Genomic DNA, 17,186 nt, shown 5'->3' on the forward strand with positions numbered 1-17,186 from the left:
CTAGCTTACAGTGGAAATTCAATTATTAAACCTCCTTCCTCCTCAACAGTCATTTCAAATCTCAAACTCACTGGCATCCACTCAACTGATGTTAGCTATGGACTAGCATCAGCGAGCGGCATATTTTTCAGTCCTGGATGTTGATTAGAAAACCAGTAACCCAACTCATTACCAGTCACCTCACCCTGCTCAGTGTAATGGTTTGAAGTCAGTTCAGGCAATCTTAATAGAGTTCCTAGTGGGACTTACCCACATCATAAAACTTCCTGAAATTGGCAGTCTCACTCAAAGAACGGATTTTTTATTTCAGCGCTTCCAAAAGCTTAACGAAAAAGTGGTGACAACAAAAACTTGCATTTATTTATATAGCGCCTTTAACAGTGAAACGTCCGAACACTCTTCACAGGAAGATTCAACAAACAAAATTTGATGCAGAGCCACATAAGGAGATATTAGGACAAGAGGACTAAAAGCCTGGAAAGAGAGGTAGGTTTTAAGGAGCATCTTAAAAGGAGAGAGATGTAGAGATGTTTAGGGAGGGAATTCCAGAGCTTAGGGCCCAGGCAGCTGAAGGCACAGCTGCCAATGGTGGAGTGATTAAATTCAGGGATGCGCGAGGGGCCAGAATTGGAGGAGCGCAGAGATCATGAAGGCTTGTCTGGCCAGAGGAGCTTAGTGACAGGGAGGGGCGAGGCCATGGAGGGATTTGAAAACAAGGATAAGAATTTTAAAATGAAGGCGTTGCTAGCCCGGGAGCCAATTTGGGTCAGCAAGCACAGGGGTGATGGGTGAACAGGACATCGTGCAAGTTAGGACACGGGCAGCAAAGTTTTGGATGAGCTCAAGTTTATGTAGGGTGGAAGATGTGAGGCCAGCCAGGAGTGCATTGGAATAGTCCAAGTCTAGAGGTAACAAAGGCATGGATGAGGGTTTCAGCAGCAGATGAGCAGAAGCAGGGGTAGAGTTGGGCGATGTTAGAGGTGGAAGTAGGCGTACTTGGTGATGGAGCAGATATGTGGTCAGAAGCTCATCCTGGTGACAAATACGACATCAAGGTTGCAAACGGTCTGGTTCAGCCTCAGACAGTTGCTAGGGATAAGGATGGAGTCGGTGGCTAGAGAACGGAGTTGCAGGGACGAAAGACAATAGCTTCAGTCTTCCCAATATTTAGTGGGGAGGAAATTTCTGCTCATCTAGTACTGGATGTCAGACAAGCAGATATAATATAAATCATAGGATTTTTAAAAGAGTAAACACAATTGGGAGCACTAATTAAAAATGCACAAAAGTTAAAAACTTGTTTCATCCGGAATTTCTTGCCCAAAAGAAAATATCTGGAAAATAACGAATTACAGGCAAATCAATTAGAACGCTTAGTTCTTGTACAAGGCCTATTGTTGATGACTTTCCCATTGAAGCATCAAAAATATGAAGGGGCCAGGATATGTTTTACTCAGGAACTATGAATCCTTAATGTGTTTAGCTCATTTCCTAACTGGGGAAAGTGGCGAGCTGGGGGCGGGGTGGCGAAGGAGAGGTTATGGCAGCCCAACAATTGAACGAGCAGACTGCTCTGACCAGAAGAGGCTGCTAATGAAAGACTGTAATGCTTAATTGGAGGGGGAAAAAACAGATTGAAGATCAGTCTTTCTCTTTCAATTCCCCAGGAAAGTGAAACCTTATAAACATATAATTACTAGGTAAGTAATAATTCCAAGGATTCAGAGCTGTCACTTTACAAACTTCATGTTGAGTTTTATTTTCAGAACCTTGATCCTTGCAGATTGGCAAATACAAACAGAATATACCACCAGTTATCCTATTTACAGAGGAAAAGCAGATGTGGAAATAGGATTCTATACAAAACTGGTAATCTTGCTTTTGCAGAACAATCTTCAGTTTATTACCTGGGCTATCAAAATATATATTGTCTATTCCAATTTCAAATGAGTTGTAGTTCACTCATAGTATATACTGATTGGAATTATAAAAATTGGAATTATAAAAAAAGTACATTTAATAAATGTAGAAGCAATAATAGAAATGTATTCTCATGCCAAACCTAGAAGTCAATAGACTCATCTTACCTTGGTCTCATCCAATTATTTATCCTACATAACCCACTATTTTCATTAAATTATTGTACTGCAAAGATTTCTACCTAAACTCCATAGATTACATCAGTTACAGAGCTCGTGGATAAGCTTTTTCTGTTTTGAACTCCTCAGTGGTTTTGTACACTCGTGAGTTTATCCTCTGGCAAAAACACTGCTTGAATCGATATGAAATGGAGGCACTATACAGAAATGTTCCTTCAACACCCTTTAGAAAAGCAAGGATGGGACAACAGCACTTGGAAAAGCCTGGTCAAGCAGGTTATACCACATGGATTCCTGTAGCAATGGCTAATCAGGATAAGCACGCCAACAGCAGCTAGATAAACTGTCTCCAAATTATCAGGGTGTATTATTAAACATATGCATTAAGAAGCATTACACAGTTTATAGCTCACTGATAATGTAATGCGAATAAGCACTGTTCAATCTGAAGTCTATTGTGTGGACACTAATAGCAGTAAAAGCTTTGCAAAATGGAGGTGAAAAACTGTTGTGCTCCATACAGCAGAAATCAAATTCTGAAATTTGTTCTGAGATGAGTTTTATTGAATAGCTACATTTATACTGCTGACCTGTTTACTGGGGCAGTAGTGCAATGCTGGTTGCAGTTCACTTGACTGTACAAACTGGTCGATTTATATTGTAGTATGGTTTCTCCTATACCCAGTTAGCTGCACAAACACAGTTGTTCTGAAATCACAATGACCTTTTCCTGGGATTTGCTACTTCTAAAAAAAAAAAAATGGTCAGGGTGTGGGTGTCAATGACAAGACTGGGCTTCTCTAGCCTGTGTAGAGAAATTCAGCGATTCCGACTCCTGCCATCCAAAAAAAAGGCTCTCTCTAGGCCGCGTTGGTTTTATATTGCTGGAACCATGAGCTAAAACGCCCTGATCTGGTGATAGTCCAACAGCTTTATTTGAAATCACAAGCTTTCGGAGCGCTGCTCCTTCGTCAGGTGAAGCGCTCCGAAAGCTTGTGATTTCAAATAAAGCTGTTGGACTATAACCTGGTGTTGTGTGACTTCTTACATTTGTCCACCCCAGTCCAACTCTAGCATCTCCACACCATGATCTGGTGATGCACACCATGTCTTATGTGCATTGTCTGATTGCTACCAACAATCAGGTGCAACAGAAAATGACCTGCAGCACATTTATAGCAAATCTCTATTTAAATCCACATGAACATGCCAGGTGAAAGAGGTTTACTCTTCCAGCTACAATACAAATTCATATATACTCTATAAAGGACAGCTAACTCTTTAAATGGTCTTTATAGAAGTATAAATGCATTTGTACAGTAGCAGGGAGTGAACATCTGTCATTTGGCACATATGCTCTGACAAAAAAAAACTCAGTGTAAAGTGGACAAGCATTTTATTACATGCCTACAGCAGACTACAAGGTCAACACCTTTGTTCTTTTAAACTTAAAAGATGGCAAGTTGCCATGTCAAGCTACCCCAAACAACTCTGAATATAGAAAACAATCTGGATAAGATTTTAGCTATTGTTTATATAAATCTTTGAAAATATATTTCTGTGGAGGGAGCTCAAATTCATGTCAAGATTTTTTTTAATTTTTATAAACATGACAAGAACTTTGCAAAAACATGCACTGCTCAATATTCAACCAATAAAGCTCACACTGACAGAAAACTTTGTCAAAACATTCTTTAATATCCAAAGAGGCAATAAGCTATGAAGGCACTAATCATCTGAACACTAATAACTAATTTCTTGCAGCTTGGAAAGTGGACTGGATTTTCTAGGGTAAGAAAAAACCCAAAAACAAACCATTTCAGTTCAAAGGTTTTACATTTACGTGAATATAGTCATAAGAACATAAGAATTAGGAGGAGTAGGCCATACGGCCCCTTGAGCCTGCTACCTCAACTCCACTTTTCCGCCCGATCCCCATATCCCTCGATTCCCCAAGTGTCCAAAAATCTATCGATCTCAGTTTTGAATATACTCAACGATTGAGCACTCTCAGCCCTCTGGGGTACAGAATTCCAAAAATTCACAACTCTGAGTGAAGAAATTTCTTCTCATAGTCCTAAATGGCCGATCCTTACCCTGAGACTATGATCCCTAGTTCTAGACTCGCCAGCCAGGAGAAACAGCCTTTCAGGATCTATCCTGTCAAGCCTCTAAGAATTTTATATGCTTCAATGAGATCACCTCTCATTCTTTTAAACTCCAAAGAATGTAGCCCATTCTTCTACTAATATAACTACTACTTATATAGCACCTTTAACATAGTAAACTGTCCCAAGGAACTTCACAGGAGCAATTATCAAACAAAATTTGACACCGAGCCACAAAAGGAGATATTAAAGCAGATGACAAAGCTTGGTCAAAGAGATAGGTTTTAAGGAGCGTCTTAAAGGAGGAGAGGTAGAGAGATGGAGAGGTTTAGGGAGGGAATTCCAGAGCTTAGGGCCTTAACAGCTGAAGGCAAGGCCACCAATGTTGGAGCGATTAAAATCGCGGATGCGCAAGAGGCCAGAATTGGAGGACTCAATCTCACTTCATAGGACAACTCTCGCATGCTAAGAATGAATCTGTGAACCCCCATTGCACCTCCCTCTAAGGCAAGTATATCCTTCCTTAGACAAAGAACCAAAAAAGCTGTACATAGTACTCCAGGTGGTCTCACCAGAACCCTGTACAATTGCAGCTAGACTTCCTTTCTCTTGTACTCCAACCCCCTTGGAATAAAGGCCAACATATCATTTGCCTTCCTAATTGCTCGCTGTACCTGCATGTTTAGTTAAAACAAAAAGGGACAAATTCTTGTGGGTTTGATACTTTATAGATCATTAAGTTTGCCAATTTGCAAATATGAATATAAATTGAGCAGTTATATCACAGTAAAGATCTGTAGCATTTCACACATAAGCCAACTGTATAAAAGTATTGTACAAACTGTATTCGGTTTGTACATCAGTGTAATAGCGTACGTTTTCATATTGCATTATTGACTGAACAGGGAAGCATACACTACCCACTAAAAACCTAAAGTGACTTTGCTGCAAGTCCTAACACACCACCTCACCCACCAAAATATTTAGTATGCTAGCCAAAAAGGCCAACCCTGTCTGAAATGTTACTTATCCATTTGCAAGACGACAAATGTCATGTGATATAGTGTACCTTGAATCACATGCAAACTGGAATTTGGTTGCTGTTTTCAAAAAGGAGTGAATTACTTAGAATTGTACATTCATAAAGTTGGAGGAAATCTAATGAGTTTTTCTGCCACCCCCAACTGCAGTAGTTAAAATCATAATCCACATTTCTCCCAACCTTATTGAGCACCAGAAATGTGAAAATACACACAAACTAAAGCCACTCCCAAGACACCAAATTACAGACACAAAAGCAATATGACTAACACACATCCACATCCAAGCTACACCAGACCAAGTGATAAAAGGCTCGAGGGGCAGGTCGGTACAGCACTGGTGTTTTGCCATTAGTATATTTAAATTCTGCATTACTAAGGGTACTGGTTAAGCTACACCATCCATCTAGGTCAGTGGCTGTGTATTTCTACAGACACATGGGTATAAGGGAGATATAGGGAGATTTGAGGAAACTTTCTCAGGTTGAGAGCACATTTCTTCTGGGGTCAATCTGAGAATTCAAATTACTGCTCGCCAGTGCTAAGAAACAGAACCTCTTAGGCGTCAAAATTTTTGGTTTTACTCCGGTCACTTTTTTATATGCAAAAAAGTATGAGAAATGTTAAATCTATCCCAGACCCCAGTCTTGAGTACCATGCCACATATGATATTGTTGGTGCAGCCTGGAGAATGGCTCACAGTTGTTGACAAGAGAGATACGCTTCCATACAAGGATTCCAGAAAATCACTAAGCTTAAACATTTGGTGTTTTGCCTTTTGGCCTGTTGTCAGCAAAGCTTCTCAAGTGCTCATTGGTGGATGGTGTCTCTCAGAAAGGGCTCCACGTTTATCCTGACATTGACAATTCCTTTATTGGGTCATTTGGCAATTGGACTTCCCCGGTGACAAACCAATTCTCATGTTTACATGTGGAGGTTGTAAGTGAATATGACAAAAAGGAATTACTATTTATTGGTCAAGAAAAAATATATATACAGCAGGACTGTAGAATACAAGGATATACTTTCACAATTAGTCACTAGCTACTCGAGAGTTATGGGGAACCTTTGTGCTTTATGGAAAAGCCATCGATTAGTGTGGTAAATGCTATGTAGGTCTTTCCAAATGGGAACTGGTCAGAATTTTGTTTGAGTATTAAGCTTAAATAGGACTGAATGCACCAAAGGCACGTTTTATGGAGCAAATTTGAACCAAATTGCCATTTTGCATACAATTCTTACATGGTTGAACACTTGAAAATGGACTGTCACTTTTATTCAATCTATTTTTTTTTTAAATATGTAGAAAGTGGTCTTACCTTCTTCTCCAAACAAGATTAACCCTGAAGCTACAGCTCCATCCAGTGTACTTGTTGATTCAATTACCTAGGCAAAGGAGAGAGAGGAGGAAAGTAAGAGACAGGTAGAAGAAGAAAAGAGCTTTTCAAAGCCGACGCCAGTGAATCCATCCTGGATTGGATTGAATTCCAAACATATTAGGCATCATCTGCAGAGCTCCCTACACCGCCATGGTCCAGAGGGTTTATTCAGGGAGGAGCTGAGCCATTTATACTAGGCAGATCCTAATGCTGATTCCTGGTCTGTAATGAGTTAGATCACCTCTGCTGGGCAGGAGCAAGTGAAACAGACTCGGTCTCAACCCTGGTCCCTGCTCCGGATCTAGAGAAGCCCTGCTGGAAGGGCAAGAGAAAATGTTGGGCGAGTGTAGGATTGGGTTTGGCTGTGGTATTCTTCATGGTTGTAAAACCTAACATTGGCTGTAAATGCTCACACACGAATAGTGATCATTTGAGATACTGAATGCCACCTGCTGCCTGTGGATTTATACCTGAATGAGTCAATGTCTTTACAAGTGAAGAGAGGAGACAGTTGGCTAGAAAATGGGGAGAAATACGAATATAAATTAATAGAAAATGTTTTAACTACAGCAAAAAGTACTGAAAGCTTAGCATTTACTCTCAGCTGGAATGTTGTTTAACAGTACACAATCTGCCAACCCCTAATTTGCTAACATTTATTCATTCTCAGGATGTGGACATTGCCGACTAGTTGGTATGAGAACATGGTGGTGTTGATACAACTGACTCCCTTGCTGGGTCACCACAGAGGGCAGTTAATATTCAACCACACTGGTGTGGGACTGGAGTCACATACAAGCCAGACTTGGTAAGGATGGGAGGTTACCTTCCAGACTTTTAAAATTTAACTCAAATTCTCAAAACTGGTGGGATTTGAACTTATGTTCGCTGAATTATTAGCTCAGGCCTCTGGATTACTAGTCCAGTAACGTAACCACTACACAACGGCACCCGTATAGCAAATTATGATACTGTTCCCTCAAGTCTAGATCATTCTCCAAAGTTCGATCTAGGTAGACTGGCCTATAGCCTCCGAAATTATAGGTGAAAGTTGTCCAGCTGAAATTGACTGAAAATAACAACCTGTTGTACAAAAGAAATATTACTTTGCAGAGTCTTCTTCATTCTTCAAATGTAGACCTCCTCCACACACCAGTGGATTTGTCAAAACAGGAATATTCCAAAAATGGGGAAAATGAAATGAAGGGATAATGTCCCTTTAAGAAAGATAACTTCTGCATATTATAGCTGATCCTCCCTCACATTGGCAGAGCAAGCAAATATGACCAAAAGTGGCGGTGCGACGATGGGCACTTGTTACAACCATCAATTTTGTGCTTTACACAACGTTTAACTCAGGAGGGTTTGTAACTATTAATCACAATGTTACCTGGTGCTAATGAGTTTATCTTGCAATGGACATTGTTAGAGGTTGATGAAAATAGTCAGATCATCTATTGGATTGGCTGGGGGAGGGTTGTCAAATAAATCAAACAGATTATCTGGTCATTATCACATTGCTGTTTGTGGGACCTTGCTGTGCGCAAATTGGCTGCTGTGTTTCCCACATTACAACAGTGACTATGCTTCAAAAGTGCTTCGAGACGTCTGGTGGTCGTGAAAGGCGCTATATAAATGCAAGTCTTTCTTTCTTAAAAACACATTAAAAAGTCACCATACAAACAAAACAACAGAAGGTACAACTGAACTACAGACAAAATGCTTCCATCACTCAGAAAAATATAAACTTTTGTTTTACTGCCAGAGGACCTGTCCTCTACACTGCTCAATGGAATGGCGGGTCACGAGGGTGATGATCTTGTTGTGATGTTAACAGCTCGTCATCTGGAGATACTTGGCTCCACTCATACACTCAATTGTAACTAGAGCATCTTTAGCAATGGCTTCTCTTACCACTCCCAGTTACCTCCAGATTCCCCATAAGATCCATCCTTGCCACGCCCCCCCATCTCATCTACATATTGCCTCCTTAGCTGCAGACCTGGGATCAGCTTCCACATGCATGCCAATAACACCCTGCTTGATCTCTCCACCGCTGTGTTGTGTTGTTAGGTTGCTTGGCTTCAGTCTTCCCAATGTTTAGCTAGAGGAAGTTAAGGCTCAAATTGACTTCGGTCCCCACCACAATCTCCATTCCCTCATCACTAACTCCATCCCCTTCCAGCCAGTGTTTTAGGTTGAACAAACTGTTCGCAACCTTAGCATCTCACTGAACCTACAGCTGAGTTTTTGACCATAAAACCTCTCCACTGAGAGTGCCCATTTCCACCTCCACAACATCATCCACCACTGAAACCTTCACACATGATTTTGTCACCTCCAGATGTTACTTTAATGCTCTCCTGATCCTCCAACCTGAATAACCAGCTCGCCCAAAACTCTGTTGCTCGAAACCTATTCGAGTCGCCCTTGCCCCCATCCTCGCCAACCTACACTGGCCCTGCTCTTCTATTTCTTATTAACTAAATGATATTTTTACCCCCGTATTCTTCCTCCCAAAAATGTTATCCCCTCAATTATCCACCCGCAATTTCATCTGACATCTATCTGCCCAGTCTACAGCCTCCTGAAGTCCCCTTCACAGTAAACCACACTCACTATCTTTGTACCATCTGCAAATTTCGATATTGTGTCTCCTACACCAGAGTCCAGCTCATAAACAAACAAGAGCACAACGGCCCAAAAGCTGACCCTGGGAGACACCATTATTTACATCCTTCCAGTCTGTAGAATCTCCATTACCAACTATTCAATTTTCTGTCTTTTAGCGACCATTCTATCCATGCTGTCACAATACCTTTAATATCATGTGCTTTAATTTTTTCAACCAGCTTCCTATCAAACACCTTATGAAGATCCATAAATATACATAATCTATATGGATTTTCAAAAGGTGATAGATACAGAGGCTGGTTGATACATTTCCTTTATCAAAACGTGTTGTTATTTCCTCAATTAAATTTGTCTGACACAAATTGCGTTTTACAAATTCATGCTAGCTGCCGATGTCTCAGTAATTATTCATTTTATCCCACATTATTGCCTATAGAAGCTTACATACTATTGATCTATAGTTAAAAAGTTCACCCCTTTCTCATTTCTTTAACTGTGGCAACCCTCCAGTCATCAGAATGGGAGAAAGGCAATGAGTATTAGGGAGAAACACACCTGACTCAGTGGTGCTAGTCAGGTTTCTTAATGTTATACTGGGACACTGAACCTGAAAATGGACCGTGGCAAATAGTTGACATTAAATTTTTACCCAAATACTCAGCTTGTGAAAGTTAAAACAACTTATCTCATTGAAACTTATAAAATTCTAACAGGACTGGACAAACTGGATGCAGGAAAGATGTTCCCGATGGCCGGGGAGTCCAGAACTAGGGTCACAGTCTAAGGATAAGGGGTAAGCCATTTAGGACAGAGATGAGGAGGAATTTCTTCACCCAGAGAGTGGTGAACCTGTGGAATTGTCCACCACAGAAGGCAGTGGAGGCCAATTCATTAAATATATTCAAGAAGGAGTTGGATATATTTCTTAAGGCTAAAGGGATCAAGGGATATGGGGAGAAGGCAGGGACAGGGTACTGAATTTGGATGATCAGCCATGATCTCATTGAATGGCGGAGCAGGCTCGAGGGGCCGAATGGCCTACTCCTGCTCCTATCTTCTATGTTTCAATTATTCAAAAGCAAAATACTGCGGATGCTGGAAATCTGAAATAAAAACAGAAAATGCTGGAAATACTCAGCAAGTCAGGCAGCATCTGTGGAGAGAGAAACAGAGTTAACATTCCAGGTCGATGACCTTTCGTCAGAATTTCAATTATTTTTGTTCTCCAGTTTCCTGCCCTCCTTTCCTGAAAATGGTGACTCATACTGGACTACAAGTGCAGGCATGCCAACAGCTGTCTCACAGCTCACCCAGATGGCCACTACAGATGTATCACAAGAGTGCTGGACCATGTCCTTATTACACTTTTAAACAAAAGGGTCATTGGATAACAAACAAAAGTAGGAATGCTTGGTGAATTATTTTCCCTTCCTCCCTTGTTCAGGACACAGAGGCTAAACAAAATGCCAACAAAATTGTCCGGGCTGAAATCAGCACAAACCAAGGATCAAAAACGGGGCCATCCTCTAATGTATAGCTCAGTGACATAAGAACATCCAGCTATTCAGCCAGTACAGGTAGACTATCCTTTACCCGAACTTCCGAAAACCTCTAAAAAACCGAAAGTTTTTTCGTTCAGCGTAAGTCGTGCGCACGACATGACCAGAGTGGCGCACGACTTACACTGAGCAGGGCAGAGGGTCACAGAGTTCCCTCCTGGGTAGGAGATTGCAGGCCGAGCCGGGCAGTGTGAAGGAGGTACCGGGAGAGTGAACCCAACAATACAGCGGCCCGGCCGATAGCTGCAGCGGCCTGTCCGATATTCTTTTCTCCCCCAACCCCCACCCCCCCGCACCCCACCCCCTGCCGACCCCGACCCCCGACAAATTTCCCAGTCTTATAAAATACCTTCTGAAATCCGAAATTTTCCGAAAACCGAAACACGGCTGGTCCCAAGGTTTTCGGATAAAGGATAGTCTACCTGTCCCAGGTTTCAGATTTCTTATTAACTCATCTAAAAACACACATTGTACACACTCTACTTACCTGCATTAGTTCAGCATCAGTTCTATTTGGAAATATTTCTGTCAGTTTTTGTAGTTTGGTAGCAGTAGAGTGCCCCAAATCAGTGTTAAAATGAGATGAGCCACTGCAGTCCAGGGAAGACCCATTTGCTTTTGGGGAAAGTTGCTCATCTTCCTCAGATGAAAAGTCAACAGCACCATTTCTGAAAGAAGTTGAATTGTATATACACATGAATAACCACCAGACAGAGGCTAGGCAAGACCTGCACAAATAATGATAATATTCCATCAATGCAACAAAAAATGGATTGTACATAAAACCACCACACTTTTACCCACCATTTGCCTCACATCTAAAGGAAGGACTCAACTCATCGAAGTTTAGGTACATTAAAAGGAATTAAAATATTCCCACAAAATTAGTGGAATATTATGGCTTGGGATACTGTCCCTGGTTTACAGGAGAGACTACAAAGTGTCAGCCAGTGGCTCAGTTGGTAGCACCCTCGCCTGAGTCAGATTAGGCACTCTGCAGCCTTTCGGACTCAATATCGAGTTCAACAATTTCAGATCATAACCTCGGCCCCTATTACACATTTTTTCTTGTAATTTTTCCACTCCTTTCCCCCCCCCCCCCCCCCCTTTCCTTTCGTTTCTCTCTCACACCTGGCAGCTATCTCTTGCCCTGCCAGTACACTTCACACCTAATCTCAGCCTATTACCATCTCGTCTAGCTCTTTTGTTTCTTTCACTTCTTTTGTCCGATCACAGCCCTGCCTTCGATCTGTTTTCTTTTCTTTCCAGTTTTGAAGAAGGGTTTGACCCGAAACGTCAACTCAAATTTCTCTCCACGGATGTTGCCTGACCTGCTGAGTTTTTCCAGCATTTTCTGTTATTGTGGATTCCAGTCCCACTCCAGAGACTTGAGCACAAAAATCTAGGTTGTCACTCCCTGACACTGTCGGAGGTGCCGTCTTTCGGATGAGACGTTAAACCGAAGCCCGGGTCTGCTCTCTCAGGTGGACGTAAAAGATCCCATGGCACTATTTCGAAGAAGAGCAGGGGAGTTACCCACGGTGTCCTGGCCAATATTTATCCCTCAATCAACATCACTAAAAAAAACTTAGATTATCTGGTCATTATCACATTGCTGTTTGTGGGAACTTGCTGTGTGTAAATTGGCTGCTGCGTTTCATACATTACAACAGTGACTATACTTCAAAAAAGTACTTCATTGGCTGTAAAGCGCTTTGGGACATCCAGTGGTCGTGAAAGGCGCTATATAAATGCAAGTCTTTCTTTCAAAAGTATGTGTCCATATCCAACTCAAGTAATTACATCAACTAGCTATCCTCAAGACTGTCAATATTTTAACTTTAACCCTTCAATTTGTTATGACAGCTTGCAAATGGGAAGGGGAAAACAGACACTAAAATCCATCAGTACGATAGCAAAATACTGCAGATGCTGGAAATCCGAAATAACAGAAAATGCTGGAAAAACTCAGCAGGCCAGGCAACATCCGTGGAGAGAAATTAGAGTCGACGTTTCGGGTCGAAACCCTTTTTCAAAACTGGAAAGGAAATGAAATAGATCGAAGGCAGGGCTGCGATAGAACAAAAGAAGTGAAGAGACATTAAGAGGTATTCAAAACCAGACGAGATGGTAAAAGACTAGTAGGAGACAAAAGACGGCTCAGATTAAGTGTGAAGTGTACTGGCAGGATAAGAGATAGCTGCCATGTGGGAGAGAGGGAAAAAAAAAAGGAAAAGGGGGGGGGGTGGGAAAACCCAAAACAAAGAGGTGGAAAAAAAAATAAGTAAAACTGTAATAGGGGCCGAGATTATGATCTGAAATTGTTGAACTCGATATTGAGTCCAGAAGGCTGCAAAGTGCCTAATCGGAAGATGAGGTGCTGTTCCTCGAGTTTACGTTGAGCTTCCGTGGAACAATGCAAGAGGCCAAGGACGGTGAGGTCCGAGTGGGAATGGAGCGGTGAATTAAAATGACAGGCGACCGGAAGCTCGGGGTCACCCTTACGGACTGAACGGAGGTGTTCCGCAAAGTGGTCACCCAATCTGCGTTTGGTCTCCCCAATGTAGGGGAGACCGCATCGTGAGCAGCGAATACAGTATACTAGATTGCAAGTAGTACAAGTAAATCACTGTTTCACCTGGAAGGGGTGTTTGGGGCCCTGGACAGTGGTAAGGGGGGAGGTATAGGGGCAGGTGTTACATCTCCTGCGCTTGCACGGGAAGGTGCCGGGCGAAGGGGAAGGGGTGCTGGGGGTGATAGAGGAGTGGACTAGGGTGTCACGGAGGGAGCGGTCCCTACAGAATGCTGAAAGGGGAGGGGAGGGGAAGATGCGTTTGGTGGTGGGATCACTTTGGAGGTAGCGGAAATGGCGGAGGATGATCCGTTGAGTGTGGAGGCTGGTGAGGTGAAAGGTGAGGACAAGGGGAACCCTATCGTGGCTCTGGGAGGGAGGGGCAGGACCGCTTTGCGGAACACCTCCGTTCAGTCCGTAAGGGTGACCCCGAGCTTCCGGTCACCTGTCATTTTAATTCACCGCTCCAGTCCCACTCAGACCTCACCGTCCTTGGCCTCTTGCATTGTTCCACGGAAGCTCAATGTAAACTCGAGGAACAGCACCTCATCTTCCGATTAGGCACTTTGCAGCCTTCCGGACTCAATATCGAGTTCAACAATTTCAGATCATAATCTCGGCCCCTATTACATTTTTACTTATAATTTTTTTTCCACCCCTTTGTTTTGGGTTTTCCCTTCCCCCCTTTCCTTTTTTTTCTCTCTCCCACACGGCAGCTGTCTCTCATCCTGCCAGTACACTTCACACCTAATCTGAGCCGTCTTTTGTCTCCACTTGTCCTATTACCATCTCGTCTGGTTTTGAATACCTCTTAATGTCTCTTCACTTCTTTTGTTCTATCGCAGCCCTGCCTTTCGATCTATTTCATTTCTTTTCCAGTTTTGAAAAAGGGTTAGACCCGAAACGTCGACTCTAATTTCTCTCCACGGATGTTGCCTGGCCTGCTGAGTTTTTCCAGCATTTTCTGTTGTTATTACTAAAATCCATCAAATAGGTGAAGGGAAGGAGAAAATGAATGGAAGTCAGCATGAACAGTTTAGGTACTACTAGGAATTTGTTTCCTTGTTTAAATTATAAAGAGATCTGTAAAATCTCGCTGTGATGCTCAAGACAAAAATACACAGCATTTACACATACCACCTCATTGCATTTCCTTGCTCTTCCAATAGTGCCTATTCAAAGTCCACCTGAACCAGGACAGGTAAATGGGGCCTTGGTTTAATCTCTTATTTGAAAGAAATCATTCACAGCAGTGCAGCATTTCCTTCATACTATTCTGAAGTGTCAGCCTAGATTATGTGGAAGGACAGATTGAACTCTCAACCTTCTGGTTCAGTTCAGTGTGATTCAACTGAACCAAATAACACTGATTTCAAGTTTTCTAAGACTATATTGTGAATTATGTATTGGTCTGGATTGGAGGATAGTCATTGTCTCCCTGGAAGAACACCAGTCTCTGGCATTCAGATGTGTAGTGGAGCTTCAATTAAGAAAAGTGGGAGGGTTAATTTAAAGGGATACGTGTTTCAGTCTTCTGCAGCTCAGTCCAGTGCCTGACTTTATGTTTGAGGCATTCATTCCTGTAGTGCTGCTACCTGCTGGGCAGTTTTGCCAAGTACAGGAAACTTTGTGCTATCCGGCACCGACGGGACCAAGCTGCTGCCGTTCCCTCAAAACTGCTGGACACTCCAGAGTTAATGTTGAAACATACGGAGATTTTCAGCTCCGTGTGAATCAACAAACCCTGTTGCTTAGCAACAGCCTCTAAACAGTCGGCAAGCGTCTCTGGCTGAAGCTGTTGCTTAGCTACAGGCCTCGCAGAGCTTGACTGTTCAAAAAAAGCAAAGAAACGAAAAGAATAAAAAACGGCTCCTGATTTTTGCCGGTGGCTCGAGCTTGCCGGACAGTTCGCCTCCGGATAACTCAGTTTCCTGTATTTGGATGGGGGACCCATGTATAGTGATAATAAATAAATGCAAGTACTGGGAAAGTCTCGAACGCTATGCGTGTCCTCGCCACTCCACCCTTCTCTCAACTAATCCAATCTAGAAACCCGCCTCATAAAACAAATGCTATTTCTATTGCATTCACTCTTTAAAAAAAAAAGGTTAACCACGATTACCTTCTGTTACCAAGAGTTTAACATTCAAAGGATCAGCTCTAGTTATCAACTCTGCCCCAAAACTAAATACCTCCCTGGACACTGCAAATCAAAATGTAGAGTTAAAAAAAAACTTTTCATACTGATGGTGTTTATTAGTTAATAAATTTGAAACTGTACTGTATATAGATTTTCCAACTCATTTACCTTGCAGTTATAATGGTAATTTCACATTTATTGAGTTTAAAAATAAATAAAGGAAAAAAGAAAATGGGGTTGCATAGTGCACTGCAACAAGGACACAACTGTCGAGTCAACCATTTCTTTTGTATGTGGATATCCTTTGGATTTAGAAAGTTCCATTTAGAAATGTGTTGATGACTTAGAAAGTTTATTCAATGAATAGCTGAGCCATTATAGAGCAGGAAGGTTTCCAGTTTGTAGCCATGAACAGTTCCCATGGATTGGAGGGTAGCTAATGTTACCCCACTATTCAAAAAAGGTGGTAGAGAGAAAACAGGGAAGTACAGACCGGTAAGCCTGACATCGGTAGTGGGGAAAATGCTAGAGTCCATTATAAAAGATGTAATAGCAGAGCACTTGGGAAACAGTGACAGGATCGGACAAAGTCAACATGGATTTACAAAAGGTAAATCGTGCTTGACTAATCTACTGGAATTTTTTTTGAGGATGTAACTGGTAGAATAGATAAGGGAGAACCAGTGGATGTGGTGTATTTGGACTTTCAGAAGGCTTTCGATAAGGTCCCGCATAAGAGATTAGCGTGTAAAGTTAAGGCACATGGGATTGGGGGCAAGGTATTGACTTGGATAGAGAACTGGTTGGCAGACAGGAAGCAGAGTTGGAATAAACGGCTCTTTTTCCGAGTGGCAGGCAGTGACTAGTGGGGTACTGCAAGGATCGTTCCTTGGACCCCAGCTATTCACAATATATATTAATGATCTAGACGAGGGAACTAGATGTAATATCTCCAAATTTGCAGACGACACAAAGCTGGGTGGGCGTGTGTGCTGTGAGGAGGATGCCGAGAAACTCCAGTATGATTTGGACAGGTTGGGTGATTGGGCAGAAGCATGGCAGATGCAGTATAATGTGGATAAATGCGAGGTTATCCACTTTGGTGGCAAAAACAGGAAGGCAGATTATTATCTGAACGGCAATAGATTGGGAGAAGGGGAAGTGCAATGAGACCTGGGTGCCCTTGTGCACCAGTCGCTGAAGGTAAGTATGCAGGTGCAGCAGGCGGTTAAGAAGGTAAATGGTATGTTGGCCTTCATAGCGAGAGGGTTTGAGAACAAGGATGTCTTGCTGCAGTTGTACAGGGCCTTGGTGAGATCACATCTTGAGTATTGTGTGCAGTTTTGGTCACCTTATCTGAGGAAGGATGTTCTTGCCATGGAGGGAGTGCAGCGAAGATTCACCAGACTGATACCTGGGATGGCAGGAATGACGTATGAGGAGAGGTTGGGTCGATTGGGCTTATATTCGCTGGAGTTTAGAAGAATGAGAGGGGAATCTCATTGAAACTTATAAAATTCTAACAGGACTGGACAGACTGGATGCAGGAAGGATGTTTCCGATGGCCGGGGAGTCCAGAACCAGGGGTCACAGTCTAAGGATAAGGAGTAAGCCATTTAGGACAGAGATGAGGAGGAATTTCTTCACCCAGAGAG

General features: G+C 42.3%; 1 protein-coding gene across 2 annotated transcripts in view; it reads right to left on the minus strand.

The window, feature by feature from the left end:
* The window catches only part of LOC147122546 (SWI/SNF-related matrix-associated actin-dependent regulator of chromatin subfamily A containing DEAD/H box 1-like), a 98,747-nt gene that overhangs the window by 55,020 nt on the left and 26,541 nt on the right, over nt 1–17,186 (minus strand). For both annotated transcript variants that reach the window (XR_015080818.1, XM_086006562.1), the window contains exons 3-4: nt 11,307–11,487; nt 6,567–6,633 (exon numbers count right to left, since the gene is read on the minus strand). Coding sequence is in view for 1 of the 2 variants with exons in the window: in XM_086006562.1 (XP_085862688.1) it covers nt 6,567–6,633; nt 11,307–11,487 (248 nt within the window). In the remaining variant the exon portion in view is untranslated. The remainder of the gene's footprint in view (nt 1–6,566; nt 6,634–11,306; nt 11,488–17,186) is intronic.

This window comes from Somniosus microcephalus, chromosome 2 (genome assembly GCF_052327205.1).
Source record: "Somniosus microcephalus isolate GS21.2 chromosome 2, FLI_Smic_1.0, whole genome shotgun sequence".
NCBI lineage: Eukaryota > Metazoa > Chordata > Chondrichthyes > Squaliformes > Somniosidae > Somniosus > Somniosus microcephalus.